The sequence below is a fragment of the Sceloporus undulatus genome, chromosome 9 (genome assembly GCF_019175285.1).
Source record: "Sceloporus undulatus isolate JIND9_A2432 ecotype Alabama chromosome 9, SceUnd_v1.1, whole genome shotgun sequence".
Lineage (NCBI taxonomy): Eukaryota > Metazoa > Chordata > Lepidosauria > Squamata > Phrynosomatidae > Sceloporus > Sceloporus undulatus.
Window position 1 is genome coordinate 13,082,122 of NC_056530.1, and position 10,783 is coordinate 13,092,904.

A 10,783-nucleotide genomic window follows, 5' to 3' on the forward strand; every position below is an offset into this window, starting at 1 on the left:
CTGGGAGGCCGGGATGACCTGTTTTTCCTTTGAAGCCCTACAGTGACGAACGGAAAGAGAAAAATGTCAATCTGTGATGCTTGGTTATTTCTTTCAGGGTCTGAGCATCTCTAGGCCTAGAGCTTTCCTTCCAACTATGTCTCTTTTAGGACCAAAACTAACTCTCCCTTCTGCCGATGAATGGAAGAATACGTCAATTTGAGTCTGTTATTTTTCCAGACATCAGGTCCATTGAACCCAGTTCCACATCAATCTAAAATGTTTGCTTTTAAAAGCCTACATGAATTTTGTTTTTTACAAATCTTCATGCCCATTCTTCCTAACCGGTACATTTTTTACGCATGCTTTCCAAGCATGTGCGTTTTCGCAAACCGTTTCCCCCCATAGTGATGCATTTCTCTGTGCCGTTTCTATTACCGTGTACTATCCTTTTCCCCTGTAATGGACTAAATTAGGTGCATACTTGCTGGCTCCTAATGAGTTCACTTTTTTTGAAGGGGAATTTGCATTGCTACATATAGGGAAAGTACAAATTTTAGTGTACAGTTCTGTTCCAATTAGGAGTATGAATTTGTTAAAATGTTCGGCAAGATTAGTTTCTCGGTTGTCTCTCCTCCTGAACTGGCTTCACCTTTTGTTTTGAACAGCATTAGCTCAACTTACAGCAATCAGGTGCTTTTGCACAATAGAAAAGTAAAGGATACCACTTTGTTAATATCTGCAGATTAAGCCATTATTTTAATAGCGCACCAAATTGACTGAAAGGTTCGCAATCCAACCGCCCTCTTTGCCACTCTTCTTTCGGAAAGGACGGTAAATCTTATTTAATTTCCTGTGCATGAGAAAGAATCCGTTCAAAACTTTTCTTTCTCCTGGGTGAGACTGAGCTTTGCACATTTTAAAAAGGAACATGTTTGCAAAATTTTCATTTGTTTCTTTCGCCACATAAAACAATCGTTTTGATCAGAAGACTTTGCTTTCCCAAATGTTTTTCTTGCCAAAACATGTTTTCTTGCAAAAACCCCCAAACTCTTGTGCAAAACCCATGAACATGGAAAACAAAACAAACAAGATATTTTTTGTTCCCATTGAAAGGCAAAATATCTTGTTGACCATCTCCAACCCCATGCCTTATCTCATCCTTTCTCAAGAAGATATGCAAGTATAAGGCAAGAAGATATATAAGTATTCTTTAGACCTAGAGACCTTTAGACCTCTGTCTTTCAGTGAAAAGGGGAGTGTGAGTGAAGAGGTCAATGTAAGGAAAGGGTTTACAGAGCAGGAGTCCTGCTATCTCTAGGTTCACCATGGCTTCAAATGATCTACTACTCACTGGAGGTCCCATTCTTCCTGGGGTTCCTGGAGGCCCGGTATCACCCTAGAGGAAAGCAGAGAAGTAGTTCTACTTAGAGAAAGAAGTCCAGACAAATCTGTAGTCCCTTTGCCATCCGATAAAAGGGCCCATTCTCTTCTCCAGAAGTGAAACCAGAGTGGTGACTGGGGGCTCCCTTATCAGTAATACGGTGGCCTCATTCCCACTACGTTTTAAACCGGTTTGCAAACTGGTTTGAAATGGTTTAAATGACCCTTTTGAGCCGAATCGCTGAAGCGGTTTGGAGAGGGGGCGCCATGAGCTAGACCCATTTAACCTGCTTCTTTTTGACGCTCATTTTTTCCTGCGTCTTTTGCGATGTCGATTCAGCGCAGGCGTGAGCAGGGTGCAGATTGGAATTGATTCTTTTTAATGACATGATCAGACAATCGTTTGCTGAAGAGGATCCCTTTGGAATTGAATCATTGGTCAATGTGAATGAGAAGTGGGTTATTTTACAACAATATGCGATCAGGGAAAATGCGGTGTGAATCACACTCCGCCGTCGAATCAATCCATCAATTCTGATTGCAAACTGACTTATTTGTAAGTGGGAATGAGACCAGTGAATCCACTCCAGGCTATAAAGGAGCTATCCAAGGTGCCGGATTCTAATGCGAAACAGATGCAGCACCATGGATAATTCCTTCAAGGCTCGCCAAAACCTGGAGCAGATCCATCACATGGCAGCCACATTTACTGCTTCTTCTTGGGTCTCATGGCAGTAATGGCCCTTTTACTGACAAGGCCTTTATTGATACTAATAAGGATAGATCACATGCAAAGTGGACTGCAAGGAATCATAGAGTTGGAAGGTCCATCTAGTCCAATGCTGAAAAGTCGCCACTGAATCTTTGTTTAACAGCCTTCAATGAAGGAAAGGAGTCCACCATCTTTTGAAGTAGTCTCTGAAGAACTTGCAAGACATAATGTAATCCATCTGTTTTCTCTTTCAATCTCTCTCTTTCTCTCTCTCTTTCATTTTTTGATGGTGGTGGGAAAGAGGTTGTAGGGGAAGAAACCACAGCACTTCAGTGATTCACATTCTTACCCGTATACCTGGTTTTCCATCCTTTCCATCTAAGCCGTCCAAACCAGGTGGGCCCTAGAAATAAATTCAAGTTAGATGAGCATATGTTCTTTGTGCCACCTTGTGAAACCAGTGGTGACCATTGGCGTTTATGCAATTTGGACAATGTACCAACTCTGGGTTTTGGATAGCTTTAAAGGAGGTGTCCAAGATGCCAAACTCTATTGTTTAAAAAGATTTGGCACCCTGAATAGCTCTTTTAAAGATATCTGGAGCCCATAGCAGATTCATCGCTCCACTGTCACCGGTTGGCTTTGCAGGATACATCCCGCACACTAGAATTAACATTTTGTAAAAACTATCTTCATTCACGTATCATGTCAAATCATCATGGCACGGTTGCCTGAGAACACATACTGCAATTTGAAAAAGGCAGGCAAACCCAAAAGCAGAAAACATGATCTAAAGTCATCTTGCAAACTCTGGTCTGGGCTACATGCAATGTGGTGTGATACCAGAACAGGCAAGCCATAGTTACGACCGCCACATCATCTTTAGAAGCTGTTTTCCTATGGAGATTGGAAGGGATTTATCAGCCTATGTCACAGATATGTTTTGTGGGGCACTCATGTTGTTATCGGACTGTAGCTATCATCAGTCCTCAGCCCTGGTTTTGCTGGCTAGAATGGCTAGGAAATGCCAGTCCAGAAACATCATTTTATTTGCAGATTATCTTGAGCTAGAGAGAGCATCACCATAGTCATCATCTGTGACAACCAGAAGTGACAATGCATCAGTTGCAGTCACATTCCTGAACATTTGGGGTTGGCGTTTAAGCTATTTTGGGATAGCGAGCCCCCTGAAATAGCATGTAAAAGCCTTGCAAAGGGTTCTTTATTTAACACACAAAGCACTCAGTCTTGTCATTGGTGATGATTGGATTAGATCCATTGAAACAATGAGAGTTACCTACATTATACCATGGGTTTACGACATTCAAAAAGGTGAATATTGCCCCCAAACTAACATTTTTAACAGAACAAAAATGGGGGCATGTTTACCAAGGCCTTGGGGTTGGAGGGAGTGTCCTAAGGACTCCCCAAAGGGCCAGATATAGTCCTCAGGCCAAAGGACGGGATGAAAATATAGTTGCCGTAAAAGGGAGTCTTTGTGTTGTTGGAGTCTTTTTCTACAGAGTACTTATTATCTTGCCTAAGCCATCTCTGATTTTCCATTTAGCATTCTCCAAATGACTGTGACCACTGGGCTCCTCATAAGTAGACCTACTTGCATGCCAGGAGGTCCTGGAGGCCCCGGTGGACCACTCATCCCCGGAGCGCCACGCATCCCTTCGCTACCCTGCAAACACAAACAAACGCAACATGTTTAAATTACTGCAGACTGCCACGAATATGGATAAAGAAGGGCAGAGAGAACTGAGACAAAAGAGAGAGTGGGGCAATAAAAGGGCTTGGCCACTAGATAGACCTGGAAGAAAGACCAAAGGGAGGTATCAGAAATGCATCCATGCTCCTCTTCTTTTCCTCTGACCAGATTATGGGTGCATCTGCACTGTAGGAATAATGTGGTGTGACACCACTTAAACTGGCATGGGCTCCATCCTACAGAATCCACTGTTGGGCATTGACTTAACACATGTTTAAACCCCATTGATTTCATGGGTCGACTCTTGTTGGGAATCCCAATACGAATCAGCCCTATGTATCTTCCAGATTGGTTGCTCCAGCCGAGCACCAGAAGTCTATGCAACATACTATTGCAGATGTTGAACAGGTGTTGATACAGATGTGCACCAGCTGGGTCCAGATTCAGAAGTCAAGATCTGCTTGAGCTCGCACGGAAAAGCAGGTTTCCCCCCTTGCTGATACAAGGGCTTACACACAAATATTCTCACTAGGTGGGCTCCTAGCTCATTTTAACCAAGACACCACACTGTTTGCGACATTATTATATGTAGATTCTGTGCAGGTTGAGTCTCCCTTATTGGAAATGCTTGGGATCAGAAGTGCTTTCAATTTTGGATTTTTAATTTAATTTAATTTGCTTTTGGATTTTGGAATACTTTGCATATACATAATGAGGCATCTCTTGGAGATGGGACCCAAACCCAGACATGAAATTCATTTATGCTTCATATACACTTTATATACATAACCTGGAGGTAATTTTACTTGTATAGAAATGAACAGTAACAATAAAGAACAACAAAAACAACAGGAAAAGAGGAAGAGCGCAACGCAGGTGGATAGACGCCACTAAGGAAGCTGTGGCCATCCTGAATTTGCAAGATCTGAGCAAGACAGGGTCTCTTGGAGGTCTCTTATTCATAGGGTCCCCTTATGTTGAAATTGATGGCAATTCACAGTACCAAAACTACCATTCTCTCTTGAGATCTCTCCACCTTGTCCACACAAAATCTTTGGGAATGTAGCCCTGGTGATGAGCAGCAGATGTCAGCAGAGGCCATGTCTAAGTCTAGAGTAGACACAATTGCTTTCCATTTCCCCTGCTTTCTGCTCCCTTTAGCTCTTCCCCACTGCAATTCAATAGCTACTTTCCATTAGAATCAACAATGCAGCAGTTGGGGTGGCTTCAGACCAGATAATCTATAGGTGGCCCTTTTGCCCTGACCACCATCCATGAAAATAGCTCCACGGTGACTAAGGATGCAAGGAGAGGAGAGACAAACTGTCTTTTGGAAGCTGACATGTCTTGCCTAGAGCTGTATGAGAATTTTGTGGTTGAGCAAACAAGCCCTTCTTCCAAAATCCTCTTAACACACACACACCTGTCCTTGGTTTGCCAGGTTACTCTTTAACCACCAAGGCTGTCTTTGCCAAAAGAACAAAGGAAGATACTCAAGCATCAGTGGGAAAAATTCCTTTGGTTTGCTCCATTTCCACCTGATATGGATAGAGGGGCATTTCTCCTAGTGTTGGAAGCCAAGGAGCAAGGATATAAAAATAATTAAAGTGATGGCCAAGTATAAATTATGTGTGAAGAATGATGGTCTACATCTTACATTGTTAGGATGGGAGAAGGAAAGGATGGTACTGGGATGTTTGTTGTGATTTACTGGTTATGGTGGGTGGGTGGGATTATGGGGCATTGTATTTTATTGTATTTTAATGCTTTTTAATATTGTTGTAAGCTGCCTCAATCTCATTGGAGAGGCAGGGTAGTAATCATCATCATCATCATCATCATCATCCTTCTCCTCCTCTAAGTGGAAGGAATAAGCCATGCTGTTCCCAGGATGACCAGATGCCCTAACCATAATGGAGGCCAAGGCACCACAAAAGGTAAGACATTCCAGACAAATGGAGGACACGCTCAAATAAAAGCAAATAACACTCATTGAAATATAAAGTCATCCTTCTTAATCGCGCTCAGAATGGAGGACATTATGGAATCCCTCCTGGACAGAAGGTTGAAATGCAGGACATGCCTTGGAAAAGGAGGGCATCTGGTCACCCTGGCAGAAGGAAGAAGAGGGACGGAGGCAGGAGGACACTGAAAAAGGCATTTGAAAAGCCGCTGAAAAAGTGGGAGGATGAATCGAGGCCGCCTCTGCCAAATTGGGACACATCGGAGGGTATGTTATTATTAACACTTATTTATAGAGCGCTATAGGAGTTGTATGTTGTCGAGAGGATCTGGGAGACTCTACCTTGCCAATTCTTCCAGTTCAGATCTTATATTCTATCTGTTCTCATGGTCCAGAAGGCCACAGGTTTTTGTTCCCTGTGTGGTTTTTGCAAAACCCGTAACACAGACCATCCACCTCCTTAGGTTTTTGTGGGTTTTTCAGGGCAGGTGACCATGTTCTAGTACTGTTTATTCCTGACATTTCACCAGCATCTGTGGTTGGCATCTTCCAAAAAAGTTTGCAAGTTTTCTGAAGATGCCAGCCACAGATGCTGGCGAAACGTCAGGAATAAAATCCTTCTAGAACATGGCCGCATAGCCTGAAAAACCCACAAAAAACTATGGATGCTGGCCATGAAAGCCTTCGACTTCACATCCACCTCTTGTTCTTCTCTCCCATGGGGACAAAAAGAGGATTCATTTGTTTCCTTCCTCCCTGAATATCTGAGTGATCTTGCTCACCTTTTCTGCCTGAGGACCCGGAGGTCCAGGTGTCCCCGCTTTGCCTGGGAAGCCGGGAGGCCCCTAAAAACAAAAAAAACACAACAATAATAAGATATGGCTTTATACAGTCTAAGTCAATTGGCTTTAGAACCAGAGTTGGTAAAACGGGCCATCTATGGCCTCCATGCTTGTTTGGAGCCTCAAAAGACCCCTCCGTTTTTGGAATTCCTTTATTGCCTTCTCCTTTCTTTAACTTCAAATGTGTGCCAACATCACACTTGAGAGTATAGGAGGCAATCTTGCCCTTTTCTTTACCTCCATGCTTTTCTAAAGCCCCCCCCCCCCTTTTGGAGACCCTTCAACATTTCACTTGGGAAGGACAAAATTCTGCCTTCCTTGCAGAGTTAACTGAGAGCAAACTATGGGTGCGTCTACACTGGAGGAATAATGTAGTTTGACACCACTTTAAGTGCTGTAGTTCCAATATTACGGAATCTTGGGCATTATAGTTTTACAAGGTTTTTAGCCTTCTCGGCCCTAAAGCGCCGGGGACTCCTCAAACTACAAACTGTCAGATGGAGCCATGGCACTTAAAGTAGCATCAAACTGCTTTATTCCTACAGTGCAGATACAGCCTACTCCTGCACTTTGAACTCAGTTGACAGTTATGGAAGTAAGCTGAGGACGAAGGTGGAAAGCTGGAAAAGGCAAAAGAAACTGGGACGTTTTAAAAGCAGCTTAAAAAGTGGGACGGCAAAGGGACAATTGGGATGGTTCCTAACAAACTGGGGCAATTGGAGGATATGGATTTGCACAAAGTCAGGCAGTGGTTTTTCGTGGCTGAACAGGGATCCGAATCCATCTCTTCCCAAGTTCTAGTCCAGCATCTAAACCTCCACACCGTTGCTTGCTTTACAGTTACATACAGGTAACTATAGATAACTACAATAGGTAACTATAGGTAACAGATGGGGGGGGGGAGGTCGAAGAGGGAATATCTGTGAAAAGATGGAAACATTTTGAACAGTTATCTTCAGGTTTTTGCCAAACATGTCCATTCTTTCACAGCTATTTCCACTTCCATGCAAGGCCGAGAAGAAAGACCCCAGGCTTCTCTTAGCAGCTATTTATGTGCAAAGCAAGACGTCCGATGTCTCCGAACCCTGTATATGAGAAAAAGCCAAGTCCTGCCGCATGTCAGAATTACACAGACTAAAATAAATGTGCATAATTTCCCTTCTGCAAGGCACGGGGTGGGGATAAGAGCAATGCAGAGCATGGATAAAAACCCTGCCTGTATTCCTCTCAATCTGCCTGTATGTTTTCAAGCGTATCTTTGCAGCCATAAGGAACAGAAACCTGCTTATCTATCGCTCAGATATATTTTTTTCTTTTCCAGAAGCGAAGAATCCCTTGTGTTGAGTTGCATGCACACAGAGAGAACTCGGCCTTGGCAACTCGCTTCTGAAAAGGCACAGATAGCTCCAGTTTGCTTAAAGCTCATGCCATGTTAGTTTCCTGGAAGATCTCTTCAATTCCTGTATTACAAGGGAGTGGTAAAGAAAGCAGCTTTGGGGTCATTCTTTTTTTTCCTTCCCTCTCCAACACATCGTTCAAAACCTCCTTCAGAGGCCTTCTCTACTAAGCTTTTCATCTCTTCCTGAAAACCTCCCAGCCAGGCAAAATCCTTCTGTAATAATCATACAAAAGCCGAGATTATTTATTTTCCGCGCACCTTTATTGCCTCCCTGAAAAGGAGGCTAAAAGAACCTTCCTTCTCAATCTGATTTCTTTTTTTCGGAGGCTGCTCTGTCAAAGATAACCCCCAAACCTCTTCCAAATCCCCTGGAGAGGCGAGACTTGCATCTCGGTATCTCTTGCCTTTATGTGAGGCTTCCTTTTCTACTCACTCAAACTTCCTCCTCCACCTGCGCTACTCAAGAAATGAATTCACGTTGCACCAGCATCTCAAAACTCCTTTGGGATGCAGTGCGGTACTTACTGGTGGTCCGGGGAAACCAGGCTGGCCTTGAAATCCCTGGGAATAAAAGGAGTACAGATCAAAATGCAGCTCAGTTTGCAAGCAAAGTTATAGTGGAGTGGGGGAAATACTCTCAAACAGAGCAGAGGGGAATATAAGCATGAGGATATTGGCACAAAACCATCTAAGGCTTCATTCCCACTTACAACAAAAGCGGTTTGCGATCTGAATCGATCCATGGATCGATTCGACAGCGGAGTGTGATTCCCACTACATTTGCCCCAATTGCATTTCCCCCTGTAAGATAACCCACTTGTGGTTCACATTCATGAATGAATTGGTTCAAAATGGACCAGCTACAGCCGGCCAAAGGGCAAATTTGAATGGATTCTGATCTGCATCTGGTTCATGCTTGCGCAGGATCAATTTATCCAAACAGACGTGGAAAACATCAGTGTCAAAAAGACGTGGGTTAAATGGGTCTGGCGCATGCGCCCCCTCTCCGAATCGCTTCAGCTAATTGATTCAAGTGGGAACCAGATTTGTGGAGTCTCCCTCCTTGGAGGTCTTCAAGCAGAGGCTGGATGGCCATCTGTCGGGGATGCTTTGATTGTGATTTCCTGCATGGCAGGGGGTTGGACTGGATGGCCCTTGTGGTCTCTTCCAACTCTATGATTCTGTGATTCTATGATCCAGTTTAAAACATAGTGGGAATCAGGTCCATGACTCACTTCCAACTTTCCATATTCTCACCCCTCCCAAGCTTTGACAATATACTATACACAACCCTAACTCGCCTTAATTTCTCTAATAAAAAACACATTCCCTCCCCTCAAAAGGTCCACAACATCACAGTGACCCTATGGACCTATTCGGTGTGCAAGTCCCAGCATGCTCAAAGCCAGTCTAGCCAATGGCGAGGAGTGATGGGAGTTGCACTACAACACATTTGTAAGGCCCTAGCCCTGTTCATGGGTTTGATGCAAGGTTTTTTTAAAAAGAGGTACTCCATGGATCCGAAGTGACAAATAACCCACTGCATTGAATCTGTACTTAATTTTGACTTGCCAACTGTGTTTATTAGGCTGGCGCAATTTTTCCTTGCCGGGGGTGGAGAGGACGACGGAGGGGATGAAATTCAGGACAATCAGAAGAGCTGCGTTGTGTTTTTGTTTCCTTGAGAGTCTCTTAAATTGTCCTGCTTTTAGTGATTTCTATCTGCTGCCTGGGGTTCTTGTCATTATACGTCGCATTTTGCGTTTTATGTCATTTTAATGGTGTTAGCTGCCTTGGACGGCTTTATGGGGAGGCGAGATACATTTTTAATGAATAAATAACAGAAAAATAAATATTAATGCAGGTGGGTCTTTTTTCACTCAGAGAGAGAGAGAAAGAAAGATTTTGTTTGTATGGAGTAGAAACCTTCTTCCTTCTGGCTTTCCATCAGTCACACACTGAGAATCAGACTTGTTAGGGATTAAGAAAGGGCTTGCCACAGATATCCGCTATCAATTATTTTTCAGAGGTAAAAGAGAACAGGGCAGGAAGGATGAACAGTGGGGTATTGTCTCTCTCTCAGCAGGAGGGTGGCAAATAAGAAAAAGCAAGGCGCTTGGGTGATCGGTCACCGCTGCCCAACCCTATTCCCCCCCCCCAAAAGCAACAGGATGCCAAGGTTTAACAGTAAGTCATAGGATCCTTGAGTTGGAAGGAACTCTGAAGGAACCCAATCCAACCCTATTCTGCCAGGTAGGAAGACACAATCGGAAGCCCCATTCCTGTATGGATAAATCAGTGTACAATCCGAATCAACAGATTGATTCGACAGCGGAGCATGGTTCCCACTACATTTGCCCCAATCGCATTTCACCCCCCCTCTAAAATAATCCACTTGTGGTTCACGTTCATGCACAACTCGATTCAAAATGGACCCGCTCCAGCCAGCCGAAGGACACGTTTAAATCGATTCCAATCTGCATCTGGTTCACACTTGCATGGAATCGATTTATCCAAAAACACACGGGGGGGGGGGGGAACGCTATCGAAAAAATGCCGGTTACATGGGTCTGGTGCATGCCCCCCCTCACCGAACCACTTCAGCGATTCGATTTAAGTGGGAACCAGGGTCGTTTGAACCGGTTCAAACTATCATGAGGTGTCCTTGGCTAGATTTGTTCAGAGGGGGTTTGTCATTGCGATCCTTTTAGGCTGAGAAAATGTGACTTACTCAAGGTCACCCAGTGGATTTCCAAGGATGAGCATGGGTTTGAACCCTGGCCTACACCAC

General features: G+C 43.9%; 1 protein-coding gene across 1 annotated transcript in view; it reads right to left on the reverse strand.

Moving 5' to 3' along the window:
• Window positions 1–10,783, reverse strand: part of COL16A1 (collagen type XVI alpha 1 chain) — a 121,701-nt gene that overhangs the window by 15,351 nt on the left and 95,567 nt on the right. Inside the window, exons 51-56 of the mRNA XM_042439805.1 lie at window positions 8,518–8,553; window positions 6,534–6,596; window positions 3,690–3,761; window positions 2,424–2,477; window positions 1,334–1,378; window positions 1–37 (exon numbers count right to left, since the gene is read on the reverse strand). The exon at window positions 1–37 is cut by the window's left edge and continues 6 nt beyond it. Of these exons, the coding sequence (XP_042295739.1) occupies window positions 1–37; window positions 1,334–1,378; window positions 2,424–2,477; window positions 3,690–3,761; window positions 6,534–6,596; window positions 8,518–8,553 (307 nt within the window). The remainder of the gene's footprint in view (window positions 38–1,333; window positions 1,379–2,423; window positions 2,478–3,689; window positions 3,762–6,533; window positions 6,597–8,517; window positions 8,554–10,783) is intronic.